This window comes from Eufriesea mexicana, unplaced genomic scaffold, assembly GCF_001483705.2.
Source record: "Eufriesea mexicana isolate 0111107269 unplaced genomic scaffold, ASM148370v2 scaffold9538, whole genome shotgun sequence".
Classification (NCBI taxonomy): Eukaryota; Metazoa; Arthropoda; class Insecta; order Hymenoptera; family Apidae; genus Eufriesea; species Eufriesea mexicana.
Genome location: NW_016917269.1, coordinates 220,153 through 246,402, shown reverse-complemented (window position 1 = coordinate 246,402; position 26,250 = coordinate 220,153). Strand labels below are relative to the sequence as shown.

The window sequence follows — 26,250 nt, the reverse complement described above, 5'->3', positions numbered from 1 at the left end:
CGATCTGAAGATCGATTAAGATGAGCGATTAAGATCGTTCCGAGAAGCTTCGTTAATCTCAGGAGGTCGACCGATCGGTGGCTCGGCTCGGCCGTTAATTAATTTCCGGCCTAACGAACTCCCCCGCGTATGATTCCTAGCTTGTCGGCTGTCGTCCCGCGCAGGAAAATCGCTTGCCAGATACGCCCATGCGATCTCTCGTTATCGAGGAAATACGAAACTGTCCGATCGGTGTAATTAAGTTCTTGGATTTCTTCGTTTTCACGCTGGCTTTCCTACCTTTCGATATTTTCTTTCACTCGCGACACTTGGCGCGAGGAGCCATCGTTTTCCAGAAAATTCCTTGATGGTTTATCGATAATCTATTCGATAGAAAGGCGTTAAATGGCTTCTTTCTCGAGTTACTTGTGAAGTTGTCTTTTCATAAAGAAATGGTAATTTGGAGGAAGAATATTCCGCGAATATTCCGATATCGCCAAGTTAGAATATCTTGCGAATAATTAGCGGTGCCTGTGGATGTAACGTAAGAATATTAAGCGTTTCTATATGCAATATTTTATGCAACTATTCTATCCCCATATCTCCATATTTTTGCAAGTTGAATTTTTGAATTATTTTGAATTATACTTTTATACGGAATTATTATCACTTTAAAAAGTCAAAAGAATATATGGAATTAAAATAAGATGTTAATGCATGGTACTTCGCTATACGAAAATTTGAGAATTAATTACTGTCACTGATAAATTACTAGATAAATTACTAGATAGTATTACTAGGATCATAATACGGCAATAAAGACCAATGTCACGTAACGAAACGCTGAAGAACTCGGATCCACAGGTTCACGTCTCTTAAACTACACTACGTTACACGGAGTTGAAGGTGTAGGGTGAACGCAATGCTCACACCGATTAAAATAAAACGTTATCCTCGTGGAACGCTATAATTTATCCGGATCCCACGCCGGCCTCCGAGGCTCCAGCTTTCACGATAATGAGAACGCGTATTAAGCTTGGCCGAGTTGGAGAAAAGGAAGACCGGGAAGAAAAAAAATCGGAAAATAGGTAGAAAAATATATAAAACACGACCCTCACTCCAGTCCCACGTTCACGGATCTTAATGCAATTTTGCCCAGCCCCGCCGGGCCAGGCAAACAGATTTTTCGAGCGGATCACTCGCGTTCGTTCCTCGCCATTTTCTCCGTGGAACTTTGAAAACCTGTTCTTCCGGCTCGAGTCGCAGGCTACGTCCAAAACGTTAAAGGCCACTCGTGTCCGCGTTCCTCTTTTCGGCATTAGCCATTCTTTTTGCAAGCTGGTTAGCCCGGCTGGGGCTCGCCCAACGCGAAACATTAAACTTTGTCCCGGGAAAGGCACCGTGTGTTTCTCCCTCGCGAATGTTTCTAGCCTGTATTTTCTTTCTTTTTTCGTCCTTTTGTGTTTCCTTTTCTTTCTTTTACTTGTTTTTTTATTTTTCTCTGTATTTTTCTTTTTACGAAATACGAGGTGTTTTTTCTTCTCGGAGAAGCTGGCAGGATTCTCTTGTGACGTTAGTGACGGTGATTATGGAGACAGTCCGCGGAAGAGCAGTGGAAAAATTGGTCCCGACGCGCTTATTTCGGGCTATGTTTTGGGATTTATGTATGTCGAGGTAAAGAGGTGATAAATGGGGTTGGAAAAATGGTTGGAAATCGAGGGATGCTAAAAGGGTGCAAAAATTGGGAGGAAAAAATGTGGGGACAGGACCGCTTTTATCCTCGCTGATACATATTTTATGCTAGCCTTGAGATTTTTTAAAATCATGCTTTATGTTGCAGTAAGGAAAATATATGTAAACTGTTCGAAATTAGGGGATGTTACAAAGATATAAAAATTAGAAACTGCATATACGTGAGGATCGAATTGTTTCTATACTGATATGTCTATTTTTCATGGTAGTCTTGTGGTTTTCTTAGATTGTGATTTATGTTTCATCGAGAACGAGAAGACGTAATTGGTTGAAAGCTGAGTAGTATTAAAAAGTATGGGAATGCTTTGTGAAATATGTTATTTGAATATTTTTCTATTCGCTATCACATTTTGAATAATGATCTTGTAATTTTCTCTATTATGGGGTATATGAGAGGATCAAATTGTTTCTATAGTCACTGATATGTTTATTTTTCATAGTAGTCTTGTGGTTTCCTTAGATTGTGATTTATGTTTCACCGAGGAAGACGTAATTGCTTGAAAGCTGAGCACTATTAAAAAGGATGGGAATGCTTTGTGAAATATCTGATTTAAATATTTTTCTATTCACAACCATATTTTAAATAATTATTTTGTTATTTTCTCTATTACTTTTTTCTTTTCTCTAACTTTTATATTACGTAAAAAATTCGAAAGAACGGAAAACGTATAAAAATAAAGAAATATCTCGAAAATACCTCAAAACGAAACTTAATTTCCAACTTTTTTAATTCCTCCAAAGAATTAAGAAATACACACGCGTGTAAAACCAAATAAAAAGGTTCGATCGCGAAAGCCATGGTAAAAATATAAAATTTTGTAACAGGAATAGAAAAATTATTTAAAAAATTTCCTCTAAATCTTTCCCTCAGCCAGATTGCGAAAAAGCTAACCCAGAATGAAAGTTGCTTGTTACAACAATTTCGTTGTGCTTTTAATTCCTCTGAATTCCTTTTTCACAGCTAGATTGCAAAAAATGATCAAAAGGAAACCTCGCTTTTCAATAGTTTCATAATTTTTTTTTACCCCTTCGATCACGTTTCTTTCTTGCGACCGAATTACAAAGGACGAAGCGGAAATGGAAATTCCACGTTTCGATAGTTTCGCGGTACCTTTTTGCCTCTCGTGAATTCGAATTAGTTCTTTTCTTTGCGATTAAATTGCAAAAAGAAGGCGCGAGGAAGAGCGAAGCAACGAAATGCGTCGGCCCGTGAGTGTAGCACGATAAGAAGGTAAACTCACCGATCGTGGTGATCACCGTGAGAGAATAGAGAAACGCCCCGGCGAAGCTCCACCTCTTGTTTTCTTCAGCGCCGTCGTATCCGTTCTTTATAGCTGTTACCATTTTCTTCTGATAGTTCTCCAGAACCGCCTTTACTTTCGTTTTCCAAATCCTCTCGGAGAACACGTTCTCCTGCACGCGACAACGAAGATTGTGAGTGTGTCGACAATTTTCTAGCTCTTTAACCCATTTTCGGGGAGCAAAATTTTTTCGAAAAATTCAGGTTTAGGTAAAGGATCGAATATTGAAAACCCTGTAATCTCTTTATGGATCACACGGTGTCTATAAAAATCTCTTACGAGTGAAATAAAAATAACAATTTGATTTAATTCTTGAGTGAGTAACTGGAGAAAAATTATCATCGGAAGGTCCTTTCAAGTGAAATACACACTGAATTTTCTCCTGCAAAATATCTCTTGCAAATAAGTCGAAACCTATAAGTAAAATCTGTCGATCGTAATTCTTGCAATTGAAACTGACGTAAAATTTTCTCCAGAGAAAGTCGGAGTGAAAAAGAAAAATAGGGATAAAAATAGGAAGAAAAGGTCGTCACCTTGGAGGTAAGCTCCCAGAGGGTGGCAGCTGTCACGTTTCTCAGCCTGATCACGTCCCCCACGATGTCCATGTTGTTTCTACCCTCGATATGGGTGAAGAGGAAGGCGCCTGCTATGGTATATCCGACCACTAGGCACACTATACCGACGTTGCTGAAGAGGAAAGCTATCAGAGCCCTGGTCCAGTCCGCGATCCTCTCGCCCCACGGCTTCCGCCTTCGTTTTCTTCGCCTTCCGCCGCGGCCCCGATAACTTCCACGCTGCCAGTTTCTGCTGGACGTCGAATGCGATGCTCGATCCCCTTCCATCTTTCATCCAGCATCCGAGTACTCGAGATATCGTGGCTTTTCTTTCACACTTTACACTCGTTTCTACCAGCTTCTGACTCTATCGAGGCGTTCGAGAGTGGTTCGAGTGTGAGGTATACGGTGGTACATTATTGTTTATGGCGGTATATTCTGTAGTGAAGCAGGTGCTGAAATTGGAAAGAGAGATTTCATTGGGATTTGATAGATTCTTCCCTGTCTTCTTCCTTTTATAATAGATTGCTTTCACTCAATCTTGCTTTGGATTTCAATGTTTGTTTAACCCTTTGACTGCCACGCCGAAATCACATGTTTCCCTCAGGACGCCACGAGAGTGCACCGCTAGATGCAACATTTGTTCTAATAAAAATTTTTAATTGTTCAATTAAATCTTGTAATTAGCGGTTATATTCGAAATACACTAACTGTCAATTTTCATTCAATGTAATTTAATGTAGTTCAAGTAGTTCAAGCGCTCCGGTCATCAATGACCACCGTGACGTCACAGGAGAAACCGTGGCCGGTCATATATGACCAACGTGGCAGTTAAAGTGTTAAAAGAGATTTACTCATTGCCAAGCTGATAACATCCAAATGAATTATCGTAGTATTATAAGTGTAGGTGACAGGTGCATGATGGCACTATAATGAAACTATACTTAACACGTTAAGTGCCCAGCCCGTTTTGCTTGCCGTTTCGTTCAGGCCCAGACTCGACTGTCAAGTGGGCCACCGGCGGCGGGCGAAGTGTTCATAAAACTCGGAGATACTGTATCAATTGTTATAACAGGAATTCTCAAACGTTGGGTCCAAAAATGGCGAAGAATTTATCACCAAAAGTTAGCACCCTTTGGTCCCAGTCTGGACCGGGCCCGAACGGAAAGTCTAGTGCCGGCATGACACTTAACATGTTAATAAAATTCTAAGTAAATTATAATTAAGACTATATACTTTACACTCGCCTCTCTATTCCTATTATGACTAACTTCTAATTCAGTGTCAGAAATTTAATAGCTTATTCACGTCACATCATATTTCTATTTGTAAGGTAAATCCATCTTTACCGAGCTAATTTAATTTTATCTCGAACGAATTTTTTAGTTAATAAACGGCACGGTTAACAGATAGAGGACTAAGCACGGTAATAGGACATAACACGATTGGCTGAAGGGGTGGATGAAAACGGTATCCATTTCCAAACTGCTAACAGGCCAGTTTGCCCGTGCAACGAACCGATCATAGAATTTAACAAATGCTAGAGAAGAGGCATAATTTCGAAGTTCCTTGCGTAATGACGATGGTCGTTCGTTGCGGTTGGACGCGACGAAGATCTAACGCGCGTGAAATTCCCGCCGTACGCAATTCCCAGCGTCGCGACGCTGGAAGCGTTACGAAAGTATTTCGGTAGCCTCGTAAAATAAAAAAAGAGGCTAGGTATATAGCGTCCACTGTAAGCTCCGGGCCACCCTTTCCGCTTCTCTGTAATACGAACGTGGCAAATGTACGCTCTAAGTTATGGCGTTCTTCAGGATATAGCGGGTTATATAACGAGAGTGTGTTGAGACGAGTTTTAATAGGTTCCTTTTTTCAACTCCGTGTAATTCGTTAATTATGCTCTTTAGTTTGCTTCGAATGAGACGGGTGTGCTTAGAACCATGATCTTCTGAAAGAATAATATTTTTCCTGACCAATAATTTAGAATAAAATATTTAAATATAGCAATATTTGAAATAATATAGAATAAAATTTAGAGTAGTTCCTAAAAATGTACACACATATGCTTAAAATAGTGATCCTGTGGAAGTAAAACATTCCTCATCCTTTTTGGCGGGAAAAATTTTATTTAACCTAAAAATATAACCTATAAAATATTTATACAACGAAAGATGGGGGAATGAAGTAATACAGAAATGGAAAATAATATTCTCACCCACTTATATATAGGTATCTTCTCGAACAGTGTTTAACAATGCACGAATAAAAATTTCATATGCTGAAAAGATATAAGTTAGAAAATAGGTAAATGCGGTAAGCAGAGTAATACTATTAATAATTAAAAAGAGACGGGAACCATGGAACAGAGAAGCCAGACTCCTAACTGCAAATCAAACTCCCTTTTGAAAACCAATTTTCCAAATATCACGCTTCACCAAATCGATCTATTCCCAAAAAGCTGATCCCAAATTAATCACCAGCGTCTGTACATACATTACTCTTTGACGTTCCAAAGCGAGCGTCCTCTCCATCAACCTACCAGTCAAGGGTTGGTCCAATTCCTTCCAGTCCGTTTCCACGGTTCCCCACCTAGGTTCCTCGATAAAAGCTGGGCATCCGAGCTCCTCCGATCTCCGCGATCCGTTCCAGATAAATTAATAGGAGGAACACGGTAGAATGCTAAAAAGGGGAGCGCAGATTATACGCGATCGCTGACCCGGCGCAATAGCAAAATTACACGGCCACGTTTAATAGGAAACGTCAGTATCGTCCTGTCCCTTCTGCCTCTGAGGATTATATCGTTCGATAGGGGTCTGTTATCGACTTCGTCCACGGCTCGCCAAGAATCGAAAACGACTTAACGAAATCTATTGTCGAACCATTCACGATCCAACGACGAACCAAGGGCTTCCTTGAAGTGAAAATTCCGTTTACCGTATCTCTGTCGATCTATTCCTCATGTTACCGACCGAGTTTCTACTTTACCGATTTATTTCTATTCCGCGCTTTTACTTTTTTCTCTTTTTCCTCTGTTTTGCCTCGCGTCTATCGTCCTCCTCCGCATTTTCTCGGATGTTTTAGGATTCCTGAGGATTTTGCCAGTGATTTAGTGGCCCTCATGGCGCTTTAAATATAGACTCGTCTGCACTTTTGAGTCAGACACTCCGTCGAGACGGCACACCACGTGTTGACACGTGCTGCGGGGTCCATTCTTCTTATGCTTCCACGCTTCTTCTTATAAATCATTTTACCCATGGAATACGTCAGGTTCGGTGTTTTTCGAGAATCTCTCCAGTCATCGCGAAATTTTCGCAAATTTGATTACCATCGGAGATTATTATTTAATTAACCTCAAATTCGAAATTTCTTACTTTCGTTCGAAATTGTCCAATTTTTGAATAGTCACCGGAGAATATTTTTTTTTTACAATGGAGTCGAATAATTCTACGGAACGATTAAATTTTAAATTCTTCCAAGAAATATACACGTGTCCTCGAAATATATACGTTTCACGATCCCCTACGAATTCTTCTTAAAACAAACACCTATGTATTTCCGTCATTCGAAGCTTCGACTACGCATACACTGATCACACGAACTTTCCAATTTTTCTCGTTCGTTTAAGTTAACGTATAATTGACCACGTTCAGTCTAAGTATAGTATTTGCGAAGTTTGACGAATCAGTGTTACAGTTTCATTCATGTTAAGGCTCGACAGCGATTATTCGCGACACTGTATACGTTTTCTCGGAAGTTTTGTCCTTTCGTGTTAGTTACAGATAATTGAGGGAGAACAAACCGCTTCCTCGAGGTTCTCCCGCGTACTGATTCGGTGCCACTTGGTTCGAGACGTGGAACTGAAAATAGCGCGCCACCAAAAATAACCGCATCCAACGCTGGCCGCCCCTGACCAGCTGCGGACTTGCCGGACACCCGGTAAATGCGACTGTACTCCGGAACGTCTCCGTCACGCCTTGGAAATTTATCACCGGCGCCGGTTTCTTGCGTACTTATATCTTGGAAGTACACCACTGTTCCTAAGTATTACGACACCTGCTGGGGCCTCGTGTTATTAGAACCTTGTGTTGGGTGTTTAAAAAATACCCTAGTATTGTTTAATTTCTTAACGTACCAATTTTTCTCGCATTCACTATTCAATTTTTATTTAATTTCTTAGCGTGAAATTTATCGTTTATTTGTTGTTAAATTTTTGTTTGACTTTTCATCGGTTTGCTTTTAAATTTTGAGGAATTTTTTTTTACTAGGGAATCGGGGAATTAAAGAGTAGAAGATATTTTATTTTATTTATTCTGATTTTTTCGAATATGTTTTTTAGGCAGGATAGATTCGAGTATAAAATTTTAGTTTGATCGATAATTGATAATTATGAAGGTGTCGATTCGGTGAACGAGAAAGTCGTGATTGAGGGAAAGGGAGATTGGAGCGTTGATTGCCTTGATTCTGAGACGGGGAATCCCAGAACCAGTGCAAGGGTTTTTCCAGCTTGTTGCATGTTATCCAAGCTGCGAAACAGCGCGTGACCAAGCTCGCATCTTGAACTATTATACCTCATAAATTTAGATGAGGAGTTCATTCGCGCTTAATTTTCTAAACGTTATTCAGCACTGAGTTCAATGGCTACTTCAGAGTTAAAATCTGTGAAGTTTAACTTGGTTAATAGTGATTAAGAACTAATGGCGTTTTTAATTATTATTTACCAATAAAATATAATAATCTTCATATAGGAATTACTCGATTTAATAGTCCTTGCTTAAAAATAAAAATATCGCGTTAACACTAGAATTAGGTTAACCTAACCTAATTCTAAACTACAATAACGTATAAATAATTAAATTGATAATTGCAAATAAAAGTCGATATTTAATTTAACTTAAATCAATTGTATATTTCCAACAAGTTTAATTAAATGTCATATTTTCTTTATACATCGCATATCAAACCGAATCATTAAACTCCAGCCACAGTATTATTAGTATACCGTCCAATTTTGCAATCATACCATGCGAAACTGCGCAGGTGTATATCTAAAATGATAATTAGAAACGGAGAATTAAATATACCAAATCAACCAACAATCGTTTCCAATATAGGAAGAAAAAATGTTATTTCTTCACAATAATTAGTTACTAATCTTTTAATAAACTAATCACTTATTCTTTCACTGCGTAAAAATTCTCAAATCAAAAGACTCCATACTACCACCATAAGAAATATCGAAAAAATGGAGAATTACTTTACAAATAAATGCCGACAAATGTTTTACAAATCTTCCTCCCCTATTCCCAAATGAAGAATAAACGAAGAACCGAGATCTCGACCTTCGATCCAGAAATCCCTAGTTTCCCCCACTTCTTCCCAGTTTCCCTCACTGTTCCCTAGTTTTCCCCCATTTCTCCCTAGTTTCCCCCATTTCTCCTCGATTTCCTCGTTGTTCGAGAAATGCAATCGCGAGGCCCATTTGAACGCGTTTAATTACCAGGCAGACGCGAAGAGAAGAGGCAAAACGGGGAAAGAAATGGAAGCCAGAGGAAGAAGGAGAGGAAGAAGCTCGTGTTCGTGAATGAAAAGAAATTCGGGCCGCGGGGTTGGCTACGCGACGGAAATTCCGCGAACGTTTCTAGCCATCGAGTGACATCGAGGGGTATCGAGGACGTAGCCCTCGAGCTCGTTGTCGACCTCGTCGTTGTATTCGACGTCGTACGCGTCGTAGTCGTCGGCATCTTCCTCGTCGTCACTCTCTTTGATGATCCCGAGCCTCTTCGCGACGTTCTTCACGTTGTTGATGACCTCCTCTTGCACCAGATTAAAGCTCATCGCCAGCAAAGCAATTCCAAATAACAAGTACAGCGAGCAAACCGCGATACCTTTGTGGGCGTCCAGCTTATATGCAGGAACGAAGTCACCGAATCCTGCAATCGAATCGATAAATCGAATTTTTATTTCCCTTAAATCTTTTTCATTTCAATTCCTAGACACAATTGAGACGTATCGTGGTTCTGAACAATGTTGGAAAAGAATACTTGAAGATTTGTGCTTTTCTTTCTCTTGTTAAATCGTTAACCGAGGTACCTTTTCGTTGGATGTTTTATTCGTCGTGAAATTAATGATTGCATCGAGAATTTTAGCGAGGTCAACTTTATTTTATATTTCTGAGAATATAAATGGAGCACGGTGCATGATGAATGGGAATATCAGAATTTTTAATCTTTTGTAAGATTGGGAACTGAATTTTTTACCGGTTTCATTAATTTTGTTACGAGAGTAAGAGATTTATTGGAACATTATTTTTTCCATTTGGTATCGCTCGAATTTCATTTTCAGAGTCCACGTGGAGATTCTAAGTCGCTAATTTCTGTTCGATGAAGCACGCACAATGACGAAAAGGTGAATGAACTTGTGGTGTACAAAGGGTGAATGAACCTCTCTTGTGTTAGAAGCGAATGACGAGTGTTTAGGGAAGTGTGGAAGTTATCGAGTGGCTGTTTGGGACGAGAGGTTCGATTAGAGGGAACTTTTGGCTGGGGAAGGTGTGAGGCGAGTGTTCGATGTACGTGTGATACTATTGGCAATGTGGGAGGAACAAGGGCTAATTTTATTTCGATTCTCTGAGCCGAAAGGTAAATTAAGGGACGAAGTCGAGTTAAAATAGAACAAGATACAAAAATGAACAAATTTTCTTTAACAAGGGTTCTTCAGAATTCCCAAATTCTTTAACATTCCACAATTAGTACTAAAAAAAAAAATATTAAAGTAAAGTCCAATTCTAAATAACACTAAATGATACTAAATCAAATTTCCCCAAAATTTTTATTCGTTCATTAAATCATTTTCTAATATTTTCTTAATAAAGGTCCTTTAAAATTTCCAAATTGAGGCTATGAACGAGATATAGTCTTAAATAGGGTATTACAAGAATGCTAGTCAAGCAATTTAAAAAAAGAATATAAGGAGCTGTACTAACCTATAGTGGTAAGAGTAATAAAGCAAAAATATGCAGAATCGAGGAATGGCCAATGTTCCCAAGCGCTGAACAAGAAGGCGCCACCAAAAATGTAACTAACCACCAGGAAGACGCACAGCCATATTGGTACCGGCTTTATCGGCTGCTTCTCCGGATCATCGTTATAGTACTCGTAATCCGAGTCGAAGTCATCTACGTATATTTGTCTATGTACAGGAAAACCAGGCGGGGACATTAAATCCCCTGGTAGCGTGTCTCTTCTGTAAGATCTCGCTTTTTATCCAGCAATAAAACGAGTAATAAAAAAAGATTAATAGTTAAATAAACAAACAAATAGATAGAAGAATAATAGAATAAATTATAAACGAATAAAATAAAGATAAATAATTCACAGTTGTGAAAGGAGATATACAGGGTGTCTCAGCAATGGTAGTACAACTGTAAAGGGGGTAATTTTACATGCAGAAACGAATCGAAAATACGGAATAAAATTTTTTAATTCGAAGCTTCGTTTTCAAGAAAATCGTCTTTAAAAATCCACCAAGTGTATGTGCACTTAGCTATGGTTATAGTTTAGATATATCATCAATATATAAGTATCGGTGGTATAATAAAAAAAAGTAGGTGATTCTACATGAAAGAACGAATAAAAAATAAAGAATAAAATTTTTTAATTCGAAGCTTCGTTCTCGAGAAAATCGTCTTTGAAAATCCACCAAGTGTATGTGCACTTAGCTATGGTTATGGCTTAGATGTATCACTGATACATGAATATCGGTGGTATAATAAAAAAAAGTGGGTGATTCTACACGAAAGAACGAATATAAAATAAAAAATAAAATTTTTTCATTGGAAGCTTCGTTTTCGAGAAAATCGACTTTGAATATCCACCGGATACACGTGGACTGATGGTCCATCCGCCTCAGCCAAAGTTAAGTGCACGCGTATGTATATAAAGGAGAAATAGGATTTATATGAGAAATATATTTACCAACGGGATAGTTGTACCTATAACGCCTGCTTCTGGAAATCTGGGACCTTCTGGAGTTCTCCAGCTCTAAATAAATCGAGGACGGTCGTAAAGGCGGGGCCAAGTTGGTCCTGTAGTTGCTGGTCGCACCTTCCACCGATAAGCACCTTCTGGGCAACGACCTAGTCGCTAATGGTGCTCGCTTCTCGTCATTTTCAGGGCTACCTATCACCTCTGGATCCTCCGGTGATTTGCTCGCATTGCCTACTGCGAATGACGCAATGATATTTATTATGCAGAGGGATTAAACCCGGCATCCGTTCAATTTTCGCACATCGCGAGATTTATCTCTCTTAAAACAGATTTATGACTGTTATTCTCTGTAAGATATTTGTACGAGACACGTCGTAAATCTGGCTGCAAGCGTTGGAAATGCAAATAGACCGATCGACGATTGCAGACGAATTGAAACTGCGAATAAATGGCGAAAATGCGTATAAAGGGGATTGGAATTGTAAATGAACGAAGTGACATTGGTGCAGGAAGAAATCCATCAAAAAACAAATGGATCAGTGGGGAGGGGATGTAAAGAAATATATTTAGAATGTAAACATAGAGTCCGAGGATGTGCCAGATCACCGAGCGAACGTACAATCTAAGATCGCGAGTAAATCGTCAAGTGATATAAAGAAGCCATAAAAGAATCTAAATAGATTACTTGGCACTGCGAACGGGTAATACTGGAATGTAAACAGATAACCAAGCCATGTAAACAAACAATCCAGGAAAGTAAACACATCACCAATATGTAAACAAAGAATCCAAGAACGTAAACAAACCACCAAGCAAGCTAAACAAGCCATCCAAGGATGCAAATAGATCACCAAATAGATGCAGATAAACCATTCAAGGACTCGAGGAAGCAAATTAAACGCGTAATCAACTCGACAAAAAACGTAAATAAACAAACGAATAATGTAAACAAATCAGCATAGGATATATTGCATTTGACTCTTTGATTACTGTAGGTGCCTAAAGGCGCTTAGAAATGTTGCATTTGTGACACTGTAGGCGCTTAAAAACGCTTAAAAGTTTCGTTTGCTGCTAAATTTTAAGTCCAGTAACCATTTAATGCAGAATACAAAGAAATAAACAATGTTGTTTTAATACAGTGGAATACAATGTTTCGATTATTACTAAAATATGCAATAATTTTTCAGAAATGCACACCTAGTGAAAAATTTCACCGTTCTCAATGTACATCGCAAATGGATTCCTACCGTATGGTATGGCTGGTGCGTTTTAAAGTCTACTATAGTCAAAGACGTAAATGGACAATCTAAATTATTTTATTGATTATTGCAAATTACTGTCATACTCTTGCTACCGCATAATTACTTTTGCTTCCGGCGGAAGTCTGCCACTGTTGCAGCTCGTTCTCCAGGTCATCCAAGGCGTATTTATTGCACAAAACCGGCGAACGATCAGTGTCATTCGGCGAACGCATCAGCAACTTCCTGTCAAGCGATTGCGTCGTCATCTTGGGACTGGCTAAATGCAATCGTCCTTTAGAAGCGTTCCTATATTCCAACGTGAAAATCTCGAGAAAGGTTTCCAGATACCTGTGCTCGACTTTGCCACCGGTATATCCGAGTACCTGGACATGGTCGCTGACCTGACTCCAAAATTCGGGTTCCCAGAGGACGCGTAGGAACTGGGCCTCCTCTGCTCGTCATCCTCGTATCGACGAGTACTGTACCTCGATTCGAATGAACACACTTTGTTTCCATACGAATATTTTACTATAACTAGATCTAGGGAGTTTCGGGACTCGAAATTATCATTTCGGTGAAATATTAATTACCAAAGTTAGGAAAATTAGCAAATTGATGAAACCTATTCGTGCAAGTACCTAACATCTTATGGATCAACGAATAATTCATAAATCATCGGTCACTAGGGTAATAATTTAGGAATTAGGAATAATAATTTATATTGTATAGGGTAATATTATTATTATACCGACATTATTTACAGGTAAAACATCTAGTGAATCATTCGTAAATTATTATTCCTAAATTATTATCTAATTATCCTATATATATCATTCCTAAATGATTATTCTTAAATTATATATTAATTTATTATTAATATAATTATACATAGGATATATAATATATAGGGTAATTAGATGATAATTTAGGAATAATAATTTACGAATGATTCACTAGATGTTTTACCTGCAAATAATGTCAGTATGCTAAGAATTGAATTAACAAATTGCAACATACTTATAGTCTACGTCAGAGTACGACAATCTTGCCAGACCTTCGGACAGGCCCAAGGCTGAATCCGCAGACCTCTGACTCACTCTCATGGATCTTCGAAAGCCACCTTTGCTTCCACCATATCGCCTTTCCAAGAATACCATGTTAACGTTCGTATTTCGAATATCGTTTAATTAATTATGCGAATAAATACCCTGGTTGTCGCATGGAGTAGGACCTAGCAAGGTGTGGCCTGGGTCTCCTCCTCCTGGGTGGCTTCGTGCATATGTAGCAGCACACTCTCCAATATAGAAATCTGATGGAAAATTAATTATTCTCCTTATACGAATTTCTTTTTGGTAGTAATTCCCAGGTCGCTAATAAATTTATATAAATTTATAAATATATAATGTATATAACAAATTAGTTTCGGTCAAATCGGTCTCTTTTGACGTTAGACTAGCGTCGAATGATTAGAAAATGCGAATCGGGTGCATTCTCGCGTATTCTGTGCGATTTACCTGAAACTCGAAGCCATGATGTCGCCTATGTTGGAGAGACAGAGCAACATGAGGGGAATCCCAACGATGGCGTAGAATATGGTCACCACTTTCCCGTTCTTGGTCTTCGGTGCGATGTGGCCGTACCCTAGCGCCGAGGAGTGCTCAATTAGCCTTGTGTAATCGTCCGCTCACGTAATGCGCGATTAATTTTCTTAGTTGGAAAGTTACGATCCTGGTTTTCTCCAGAAGTGAGCCTATCTTTCTCGGGAATCGTTTCCACCGTCATTTCTACCGCTCTAATGTCACTTTCCCGAGTGGAACATCGATTGCAATGTCTGGGCATGTACTTACAATTAGCGGATTTTAATTCGAAATTTGGCCAACTCGGTGAAAACTTCATTGGACTGTCATGACGATTGGAGACTTTTGAAAAATTTGGAAATTCTTATTTCGGAATTCCTTTGTTACAGGCGTGGAGATATAGAATTAGGTTTTAGGAACTTTTTTAACTTTTAGAAGTTGAAATTTGGAAACTATCGAATTTCTACGAGTTTACAGAGATTTCAAATTTTCCTTTGGGATAAATTTTCATTTTAGATATTACTGATAATTTTATAAAGAAGGATCATAATTTTTAAATAATTGGTATTTTTATTTTACTTTTACTTTATTAGGATTCCTTTACTTCAGAATAAGCATATTCCAGAGAAATCACCAGAAATCCTAATTTTCAGAATTTCCAATATTCACTTTAATTCTGAATAGAGTTCCCATATTTTTTCCTGAATATCAACTTACGACCTAACTTAACCTATGCTAATTCTAAATTACAGTAATAATTCCCTAATATTTATTTTCGACTTAATTTCTGCTCAGACTTAAAATACGAATATTTCACATAATTACTTCGCTATTTGGATTTCTCAAGAAACGATTCTCGTGTTCTCAACCTTGTCTAAATATTCTTAAGGTCGACACTCTGAATACTCGGAAGACCCGTCAAGGTCGAGCCAGCCTCCACTGATTTCATAACAAGAAGCCTTTCTTCGTCTCGTAGATTCATCCTGCAGTCTGGGTCAAGGTCACTTCGCCTTCGACCACTATTTACGATCACTATATCAGATGTTAACAGCAACAACGTTTCCTATCTGTCGTAATTCGCGTCTTCCAGACGGTGGTCGATAAGGAAGATTTCTATTTTGCATTCTTTTTTCTCCATTTATTTTTTTCTTTTTTTTTCTTTTTTAATTGCTCTAATTAACAATTGAGAAAACCGAGAGAGAGCAGGAAGATGGAGAAGATTGAGCGCATCCGCCGGAAGTAGCCGAGGATCGATCGATCGAACACAAAAGCAGAGCGGTTGTTCCAGCTGGATTTCGGAACGCAACTCGGTCACGCATTATGAGCCTTTGTTTGTTACACGATTTTTCCACCAGCATATGTAACCAAATTAATCGAGAAAATTCGAAATTTCGCATGTATGGGTTGTTGGATAATTCGAGGAATTTTGGAGATTTTTAATCGAAGAGGAAATCACTCGTGGAGTCATAGAGATGAAAAATGTCTCAGTTTCTAGTTTCTGGAAGATTTGAACTTCAAATTAGTATCAATAGAAATTTAGTATAGCTGAGTAGAATTTTTTCTTTACTAATTTTATCGAAGTCTTGAAAAATTATTTGAATGTCATTATCTTCAAAATCCTTAAAGTCTTCCATAAATAAAAGTTTGGTGTTTAAATCAAATTTAGAACCAAATAAAAGAACAGGAAATGAAAACCAAAGAAAATCTAATAAAATAATTTAAAAAATGAAACCTAATATATGTACATACGTGTACTGATATTATTCCAAGTAAAAATCAGTTGATAAAAATGATATACGTCTAATAATAAATAAATAAATAATATATAATATTAATAAATAAATTATATACGTCTAATGATTAATAATAAATAAATTATATTATCTTCCGTCATTTCCTAAAAATTAGCCAAGAAACAGATTTTTCGAAGCAAAGAAAAATTGAAGAAATCGAAGCGACTTGTTTCGCACGTTTGGAGAAGTTTGTCCCTTTTTCCACAGTTGTATTTTTCAACACGTTATCACAAAGAATTTTCGCAACGAACCTAACGAATTTAGCGGTCCCTTTTCGTCGTGCAACCGTGAAACGGTTAATCGACGAGATCGTTGGCTAGCAACGCGGCGCAAAAATCAAGGAAAACGAATTACGAGGCGCTGCTGGCTTCCTGTCCCGGGGGAAAAGTGAATTTCCTCAGTGGTCTCGTCGGCGTCCTCCGCGAAAATGACCTTGATCATTGGATTTTCCTTCGATCGTGCCTTTTTCCGAAACAAAGTTACTCCAACCGCGAGAAACGGTCCAAGTGGTCGGCCATTTTCTTCCGTCTATAAAAATTCCCTCCAACTTTTATCGTCTCTGATTCCAGAATAACGAAGTTAAACGAAGCACGATCATTTAAAGCGACTCGTGTCTTGAAAAGAGTTTGTTCAAACTTGCTAATTCCTTGAGATAACCAGACGCGGTAGAAAGTGAGGTTAGGAAGCGCTCTTTGTCGAAAACTTTCCATCTCTGGACCAAAATTCAGTTGGAAATAATAGATTACGAATTAATTAGGAAATAACCCTTCAGAATCCCCACATTTAGAATCTTATATTATTTTAAAATCGACATACTCTCTTCTTCGAGTTATTAGATTTGAAACGAGTTAGGTTAAGTTTGTCAGGTTAGGTTTTTCGAGTTATTAGGTTAAATACGTTACTAGGTTAGGTTAGGCGGGCACGAATCCTCTGTAATCAAAACTTTATCGACGCTAGATTATAATTTCCCAATAAAATAAAAGAAGAGATTACATAAGTTACATTACTCAAATATTTCGTAAATTTATTATATAAAATCAGTTACCGTAACTTTCATTAGAACCGGCTTAAACGAACGATTTCCATCGTGACTAATCTGACGCGAAGCAAACGATTCGCGGATTCTATAGGGAACGAAAAAAATATTGTCTTGGTAATTTAATTCGAATAAAAGACAATACAGACGTCCTTCGAGAAACAACTGACATAGTCTCGTGAAAGAATCGCGTGTTACGCCACTTCGTTGGATCCTGTCCGAAGAAAGAGGCCAAAGAACCACCTGTAATGATACCTTCTCCCACTTGCAGAACGGATTTTCCCAGATCGAAGGACAGACACGAGAAACATTGCTTTCCACGCAATGCACCCACGTGTACACTTCCAGTTACCTAACTGTAGTCACGTTCACGCACCTCGTCAGCGCCTTTTCAGCTTTTGGCTTGCGGGCACTGGCTTAAAGAATGGCTATTAGGTCAATGCTGCTCTTCTCCTCGGGATTATAGTCTGTGATGTAACAGTGCATCGATTGCTGTGCATGATAACGTACATTTACCGATTTATAGGTTGATTGGTTTCGTGGATTTGAGGTAATCGTTGTGGTTTTATTGAGCTGGTAATAATCCATGTTTGCTCGATTTGCTTGTAAGTTTGGGTAGGTATCAGATGTCTGTATTCTGGCTACAATGAAATTGTTATAACCGGATTGATAAATAACTATCTTCCATATTTCTGCTCTATATTTATCATCGATTGTCTGTATATTTTAGTTATTATTAGCTCTTTTAATTGTTAGCTCTGAATAGGTAGCTCTCACAGCTAGCTTCCTAGCTGTGAGCTGTGCAAAATGAAGGATCATTCTCGCGTTTTCTTGATGTTTAACTATACTCAACGATCCAAGTGAACCTCCTACGTCTTTATTTCCTCCATATACGTCATTGGCTAAATTCACAGCTCTGATTAAGTAGCTCTCCACTGTTCAATCTCCAGTTCCTGCGATGTAGATCTTCAACGCTGATCATACTCACGAGCTCACGAGTTCCAGCATAAATTTTCCACGTTTTCCTACCTCACATTAAATAACCATTCGTTATTAAATCCCCACCATCCAGAATTTCTATTTTCTAAGACGAAGAAGAAGGAAAGGGTTCCATCATAATTTCCCTGACGTTTCTTCTGCAAACGTCATTCGCGAAATTCACAACCCTAATTGAACATATCTCCACAGTTCAATCTTCCGTTTCCCCTATAGTCTTTAACATTCATCATTCTCACGAATCCAAGTGGACGTTCCACCATGGATCAGTTTAATTATCAATTTCTCCTGGAACCCGAGCGCCCCGTAAACGAGCCTAATCACCGCAACGATAACACCTGGAAAACGAGCCACGGAAGGGGCGAATCACCCCTGGACGAGCACTGTTGATCCGAGATCGTTATCGAACGAACCTCGAAACGAGCCACACGGTGCGTTCACCTTCTGGCAGTGCATATATAAAGACGCGATTCGCTTTCACTCTCGTTTTAGTCGACCGTCGGCGATATTCACAAGTGTAGCTGACCCAACTCGGTCCCAGAACAGGTCTGTGGAACGATGGCTACTTTATTCCTTTTCTGTTACGTCACTGTGGCCCTGGTAGCCGCTGAGAACGATGACGGGTGGGTGTGGAAGGACAAAAGCCAGCAGAAGGGTGACATCGACAGATCTAGGTGTGTTTTAACCCCTATGGGTATGCAATTAGACGTGTTTTCCTATTCGATCATATGTGAGATTCTCAGGTGTGTGGAGGCCGATTATACTGGGTGTACCTCGATATTCTTAAAAAGCCATTTTCTTTTTTAGTGATACAGTTAGCTCGAGGAAAATTAAGTGTCATTATCTTCTAGTTAATCTTTCACATTGTAGATAATTTATTATCGTTCCTCCGAAAATTAAATAAACGAAGGTAATCGCGTTATATGGTTATTGACACCCTGTGTGATGGTTATTGTAATTTATAATTATTTGTAATCTTCGAATAATTATGCAAGGTTCGTAATTAGTATTGTAAGGTTGACAAGTTGTAATTAATATCGTAATTAGAGAAAGAGCAATTAATTTTGGGAATGGCTTTTGTGCGTCGAATGTGTAATACGCATACGTGACATAATGCTTCTACTTGTTGGATCAAATGCAGTGGATATATGACGGAAAATAATTTTTATTTTTCACTATTGCGTGGATATTTCTTTATTTTCAGAGTTTCCCTCAATTTGTTATTTTCCGTTTCGTGGTTTACTGCGTGTACCACGTATCGTTATTTTCGTCTCTGTTTGACAAGAGGTAGTCAAATATCAGTTCCATCGTGTATTTAATAGAATAACGAAATATAATTGTCGAATAAATAAATTGAATATAGAAATCGTCGTGCAGAGACGGAACTCGTATGACACAACTGGTGTGTCAATAGTTCAAGTGGTTCTGGTATTATGGCATTTTGTATTGTGGTGTTAGTATGGCATTTTGAGATTTCTCGAAGCTAAAGTGGCAGGCCCGAGTGAAGTTGGGGATTTGGGATTAAAGAGTTCGAAATAGGATTTCCTGGTGGAGAATTTCACGTCGACTTTACTCCAAAATTTTATAATAAATCAAGCTTGTATCGTTAATCACATTTGGAATTATTGCCAAAAATATATTAATAATCGAATCGTTCACAAATTGATTAACTTCATAAAACAAGAAGTGGAGAAATGCAATGAAATAATATATATTGTTTTTTAAAATTCCCTTTATAATTTAAATCGAAATAAATATTGCAGAATGCATAAATACAAATGTAACTTTCATCTAACGTTATATAAAATTTATAAGCAAAAATAGCCAAAATATTGTTATATACGAGGTTTGAAAGAGAGTCAAGTCGGTGACAGTTCTTTACGGAGTTCGAAGAGTTGACGTGCGAGTGTGAGTTGCATTATTAGGCTAATCTTTTAGTTGTACTTTACTCTTGACCCTTTGCTCTCGAAGATTTTTTGGCTAAAGAAGGGTACGAGTTGTAAAATTTTCTGCTATAAGGCTGATGACATTTTTTGAGCAATAAATAAGAAATCGAATAATAATTAACAACTAGAATTATGTAATTTCGATATGTCACGCAATGTTACATTATTTTAAATTTAATATATTGATTAATATTGAGTTTCGAAATTTTATCAAATGACGACTGAAGGGTGCCTTTCGAGTGCAAAGGGTTAAGTCTCTTTAGCTCATAAATGAAATATATTGGAATTAAATAACATCTTTACCTCTCGTATTTCGCCAATTAAAATATATCCCTACGTGTGTTCCCTCAGTTATAGGTACCAGGTGAACGAAAACCTCGAGGATTTCGGAAACGACAGACCCGTGATAGGATTTAGGCCACAAAACACAGGACCTTACGGACCTAACAGTAGACCCATTGTGCCTGCATCGTATCCTGGCAACAAAGAAGTTCTTGTCGGTCCTGGCGGGCCGACCGGCATTGTAAAAAGGTATTTCGTATCTCCTCGCTGTCTTCCGACCCAGTAAGTCCGTTTTCGTCGCTCGTGTCCCCGATGCTGATTAGCTTTGTGCGACCGAATGACCTGGACCACGGCTGGATTTTATGAAAAGCGGCCAAACGTCGGAGTCCTGCGGTCTATAGCTCGGGTTAGATCTGAATTGCGCTTGGGTTAGATTTTGGTCAGCTTCGGATCAGGTTGCTAAACTACCGACAGGTTGTTACGAAAGCTGGGGGGTATTTGACAGAGATTAATTAAATGTGAATTTTTGATGAACAGTAATTGATGATTGATTGAGTTAAACGAGGGAGTCCTTTCGATTAGGTTCTTCTAATATCCTGATACGTATTATACCGATATTAGTAATCAAATTTTGGGTAGCTTCTAATCTTATCTAAATTTGGGCTCTTACAGGGACTCGTGGTTATTCTGATGTGGTCTGTCGTTAGAGATCGATTAGGATCTTTTTATTTAGGTTTTTCTAAAAGATTTGAAAAGATAAAATAAATTTCTTTTATATTCTTGATGATAATTCTTCCTTTCTTAATACCAGAAACGAAATATATATCTCATCGTGTGCTATGCATAAATTATGGCAATTGAAGTAATACTGTAGGATATATATAGGAAATAAGAGAAGAAGTAGGTTAAGGCAGGCACATCATAACCACATGGTTTTGCATTAATGACGATTATATTATATTTAAAAGATGAACTATTGCTTACTACAGTTTTAAGGCTAAGCTAATTTTATCTCGCTAATGTAATGCTAGTATAGTATAGTGTATAGTACATATAGTGTAGTGTATATTAGTATATAGTATAGTGTATAGTAGTATAGTATAGTGTATATTTTAATGTATAGTAAAACTATACACACTCTGCCTTTATGCACTCTACATACTGATTTGGACACTGACTCTCTGCATGCACACTCACCATAACCTCTAACTCTGCCTATACACTCTGACTCTAGACATACTCTCTAACTCTAAAAGTATTCTATAATAAGATAAGTTAATACTAACTTTGCCAAAAGTAAATGTATAATTTCTGTAACTGGAAGATTCTAAGACTAGACGTTTTGACTAATTTAGTACAGCTTATAAATTATTCTTATTAATATTTAGATAAACCTTTGGAATACCCTGTAGAAATATTGGAGTACATAATTTCGATTAAAAATTATTCGAATTGCGAGCAGAGATCATTGAGAAATATATTCAAACCTGTTCAGACCGTCCTATACCGGAAGTATCCAAGATGGTGGTCAGGGTAACAGTTTCGTGCCATCTTGGGTCAGAGAAGACCCTAGGTATCAGGAATATGACACTTGCAGATGTAGATATAGCTTCAATTGCCCGTCCAGTGGATTGAAATTCGTGAGTAATGATATAGAAAATGGCTGACATCCTCCATATTTGTTTGCCATTAGTCTAACGTGTTATTTTTACAGGGAACGTGCTCGAGGGACAAGAAGTATTGCTGCTTCAACAGCAGAAAGTATCCAGCCTTGGTTTCCAGTCAATATGGTGAAGGACACTATCCTCCACATCTGGTATGCAAAACCGAATTGAATATTTTTTGACATAGTTTCTTAGAACGGTTCAATAAATTCGATTTAATAGGGAATTATTACGAATGACGTTTCACGTGGTTAAAAGTGGGGATATTTGAATAGTGGTACCACTGAAGTCAAGTTGGGCTATCCTGCATACATTAGAATACTCAATGAATCGGTGACACCCTTGTACCTTAATTACTATGCGAATAAATCATGCATCCTCAAAGGACGGTGTTAAAGATAAATGAATTTTAAAAGTGGAGATTGAAAAATTCTATGAAAAATTGATCTCGTTTATCAGAAGATATTACGACAAGGTTATACAGAAATCTATATTCCATGTATGTATATATATTTCAGACATCCAAATTTTCTCGAATTTTGCAGAGATTCCAAATTTCCCCAATTCTATAATTTTCTAAATATTTCAAAATTATAGAATTATTCGAATTTCTCGAATTTTCGAAATTTTCACGATTGTTCCCTAAATTTCCAAATAAAAATAAAACCAAAATTCATATTACAGATATAACAGGAACACAGTTATTATTTAATAGATTCTTATTATATTTATTTGTATTGAAAATATAAAATATTCTTTTTATATTAAAAATATACTAAGAATCTGCTAGTAACTATTTACAGTGCCCATAAAAACAAAATCACCAACTTCCTATTGATGCAATGTCACAATTTACAACGAACTACATCACGTGATCACACGCTAAATAATTCGCTGGATAATTAATTCGCACTTGCATACTTTTCACAAATTTCAGGGTATTCCCAACAAGTACGGGCCAGCGACTTTCGTGCAATCGCCGAACTATTATGGTAATCGAAGACCCCAGGGGAGCCACAGCGGTGGTAACAGATATCCTGGAAATTACCATTTTCCGGGAGAGAATACGAATCCCTATCCACGACCACGGCCCCATGGCGGCCCCTACGATCAGGATTACGACTACAACGACTTTGACTTTTACAGTCGTTCGTTGAAGAGAAATCAGACAGATGACGCTACACGACGCGTGGATCGCACATCTTCTCACCTCATCTCTCGATGGGTCTTCGCGTATTTCGTCTTACAAATTTCCTAATAAGATCGATCTGCCTGAATGGAGAGCGTAATTAAAAAATTCGCTAGTGAAAAGGAAGAGATGGTAACATAAATGGCGCCACTGTAGACTAGTGTATTTTTAGGACTTTGAAAGGAAGATTTAAATCGTTTTTAATCCGTTTTCACTTCGTTGTATAATTTTAATATCACCAGAAAAGTGATTTTTCGTTAGATACGTACTTTTCCTATCTCGTACTCGTGTATGGTAATTTTTTGACAAAATTTGGCAACGTCTTTTGCGACTGAGAAACGAAAACGGAGAGGATTGAAACGTTGATTTTAAATTTCGTAAATATTATACAAAATGATATCGTTTTTGTTAGTATATCTTGATATTAATTAATTTATTCGTGGTAGTGATTAGTTCCTAGATTTTTGATTAAGGTATATATGATTTTAGTTTTAAGTGCGTAATTATAATGATTTTTTTCATAATTAAATTGTACCCCAGTTGCGGAAAGTTAATACGAATACTGGAGATAAGCGGGGAATAATAGTTCAGGAATGTGGATTTAAAATCGTCCAGGGAATTCATCAAACGTTTCTTCTTATTTTTAGCCACAGAACTCGCTGTCGAATCGGCTGTCATGACTCCACCTCGAAATTATTGAACTTCCTATTTCTAAAACTGCCACGCAGACTTGTAACACTTTCAACGAGATACCAAAGATAATACGGATATTTTTAAACCACGAGAAACAAGTCTCCTGCTTTACCGAACTTACGTGAGAGTATAATTATACTGCCCAACAAATTTTTACTTTTTCTATAATATCTAATAGATGATTCTCGTGGAGATTACTTTCCTGAACACGAATCCGTGGTCGGTATTGCTCTATCACCTATAGTTTTCGAAAAATACGAGTTTTTCTGAAAGACGTGATCTTCTAAAATGAAGTATTACGTAAAAAGTAAGAACGTCAGGAGGTTCATTGTTATTTTAAAAGTTAGGCTAGAGTATCCCGAGTTTACTAATCTCCATAAATATAATTATTCGTGCTTCTGAATAACTATAATTGGTCATCGAAGTTTAAAAATAAGCCTCCGCGCGTACTTTCTATGTGTATTCTTGTATTTTTGTAAAAAGTTCTTTATCTAACAGGAATTTGTTACATATTAACGTATTCTGTAGACTTTTCTGAAGAAGAAACCATTCAGAAAGAATATTGCAATTATGTTTAATGTGTCAGGACGGTAAAATATATATCGGGAACCCGTAACCGGGATTTTGCCGCCACGCAGCCATTGCTCGTGCATTTTCCTGCGTCAGGGCCGTAGTCACGAGTAGCCAACACCAAAATCAAAGTCCAGTAAATCTCATTTTTTATATATATCATATGTATATGTTCTCATATACTTTTTCATACTAATCATGAAATTATAAGAAATTTCTCCAAATCAAGAATATCTTTTTAATATACACTGGTTAAAAAATAATTTTCCACTAAATTTTTAAAATAAAAATGAATTTTTTAACGTTTTTACTGTTCGTGTAATACTTCATTTTAGCATGTATAAATTATCAAATTTATTGTTAATAATAAATTGTTCGTAAATTTATAATAAATGTTCGTCAATTTATAATAAAAATGAAAAAATTAATAAATTAGTGGTTATTACTGAAACTTATAATGTATTTATATTCAAATGTACCTACAATTCCCAAAAAGTTTATAAACTATTACACTGAATGTTACTAACAAATTAACATTGTTATTAACAAAATGTCTAACAATGTTAATTTATAATAAAAGTGAAAAAATTTATTAATTATTGACTATCACTTGAATTTATAACGTAGTTATGTTAAAATGTATAAATAATTTTTAAAAAGTTTATAAATTAATACAGTTATTGTTAATAATAAATTAATTTTATTAATAACAAATTGTCCAGAATGTAAACTTATAATAATAAGAAAAAAATGACTAAATTATTGGTTATTAACATGGCAAAATAAAAATTAATGGAATCGGTGAAGTTCAGAAATTTCTGATTGGGGTGGGGTACTTGGCCGATCGGAGGCTATATAAAGGGTGACACGATGCAGCAGAATTTTTTTGTCGGTTCGGTCTCGCGAGTGTAACATCTAAATTTTCGTAGTGCACGAGGGGTAGGGGTTCTAAGTGAGGTCGGGGCTGGCTACCCCACCCTCACCCCACTCCATTAAACAATTTACTAATAATTTTTGTTTTGTTTCCAGGAATTAATTTTTTTTTTATTTACAGGTTTAATTATTTTTTCTTTTTTCAGCTTTTAATTATTTTTTATATTTTCAGATTTTATTTCTTCCTTTCTATTTATTTATATTTGAGAATTCGAATATTTCAGGTAATATTCGAATGTTTCATCGTTGGTTTGTTTATGTCTCCTCGTTGGTTTGTTTCTGTAATTAAATAAAAATTCAGAAAAGGGAGATGATTTAGGCTGACAAAAGGGAATAAAATTAATTTAGGTGATGTCCTCTTATGAGAACGGAATATAGAGAATACAGTGAGATTGAAAGGTATGTTGTATTCCTGATCTAAATAAATATTAATATCAGTGGTCAAAGTCACTGATTATTACTAATCTGTTAAATTTCAGATTAATGGAGCTGAGGTACATAAAGAAAGGAAAGAAGTTCTAATGAAAGCAGTAAGAAGAGGAAATGTATATTACATAGAATCAAGAAACAAAAAAGAGGCAGCATATGTATCAACAGAGAAAGATGTGTGGCATCGACATGCAAATATAAAGTTCATTGAAGAGATGGAGAATGAAGAATTGGTAATAGTTCTGAAAGGTAAAGATAAATTGAATATAGAGTGTGAATGTTGCTTTAAGGCAAAAATCTGTAGGAACACATATAGGAAAGTATAAAAAC

The 26,250-nt window shown here is 37.1% G+C and overlaps 2 protein-coding genes across 2 annotated transcripts in view; both read right to left on the bottom strand.

Annotated features, from left to right (window-relative positions):
- The window catches only part of LOC108553197 (potassium channel subfamily K member 18), a 33,879-nt gene extending 26,937 nt beyond the window's left edge, over window positions 1-6,942 (bottom strand). Inside the window, exons 1-3 of the mRNA XM_017907997.1 lie at window positions 6,126-6,942; window positions 3,566-4,041; window positions 2,973-3,144 (exon numbers count right to left, since the gene is read on the bottom strand). Of these exons, the coding sequence (XP_017763486.1) occupies window positions 2,973-3,144; window positions 3,566-3,874 (481 nt within the window). The 5' untranslated portion in view covers window positions 3,875-4,041; window positions 6,126-6,942. The remainder of the gene's footprint in view (window positions 1-2,972; window positions 3,145-3,565; window positions 4,042-6,125) is intronic.
- A 2,175-nt stretch (window positions 6,943-9,117) lies between these two features.
- The window catches only part of galene (potassium two pore domain channel subfamily K member galene), a 38,027-nt gene continuing 20,894 nt past the window's right edge, over window positions 9,118-26,250 (bottom strand). The window contains exons 4-11 of the mRNA XM_017908012.1: window positions 14,327-14,453; window positions 14,020-14,121; window positions 13,830-13,952; window positions 13,161-13,297; window positions 12,937-13,089; window positions 11,560-11,805; window positions 10,569-10,841; window positions 9,118-9,516 (exon numbers count right to left, since the gene is read on the bottom strand). Coding sequence (XP_017763501.1) covers window positions 9,197-9,516; window positions 10,569-10,841; window positions 11,560-11,805; window positions 12,937-13,089; window positions 13,161-13,297; window positions 13,830-13,952; window positions 14,020-14,121; window positions 14,327-14,453 — 1,481 coding nt within the window. The 3' untranslated portion in view covers window positions 9,118-9,196. The remainder of the gene's footprint in view (window positions 9,517-10,568; window positions 10,842-11,559; window positions 11,806-12,936; window positions 13,090-13,160; window positions 13,298-13,829; window positions 13,953-14,019; window positions 14,122-14,326; window positions 14,454-26,250) is intronic.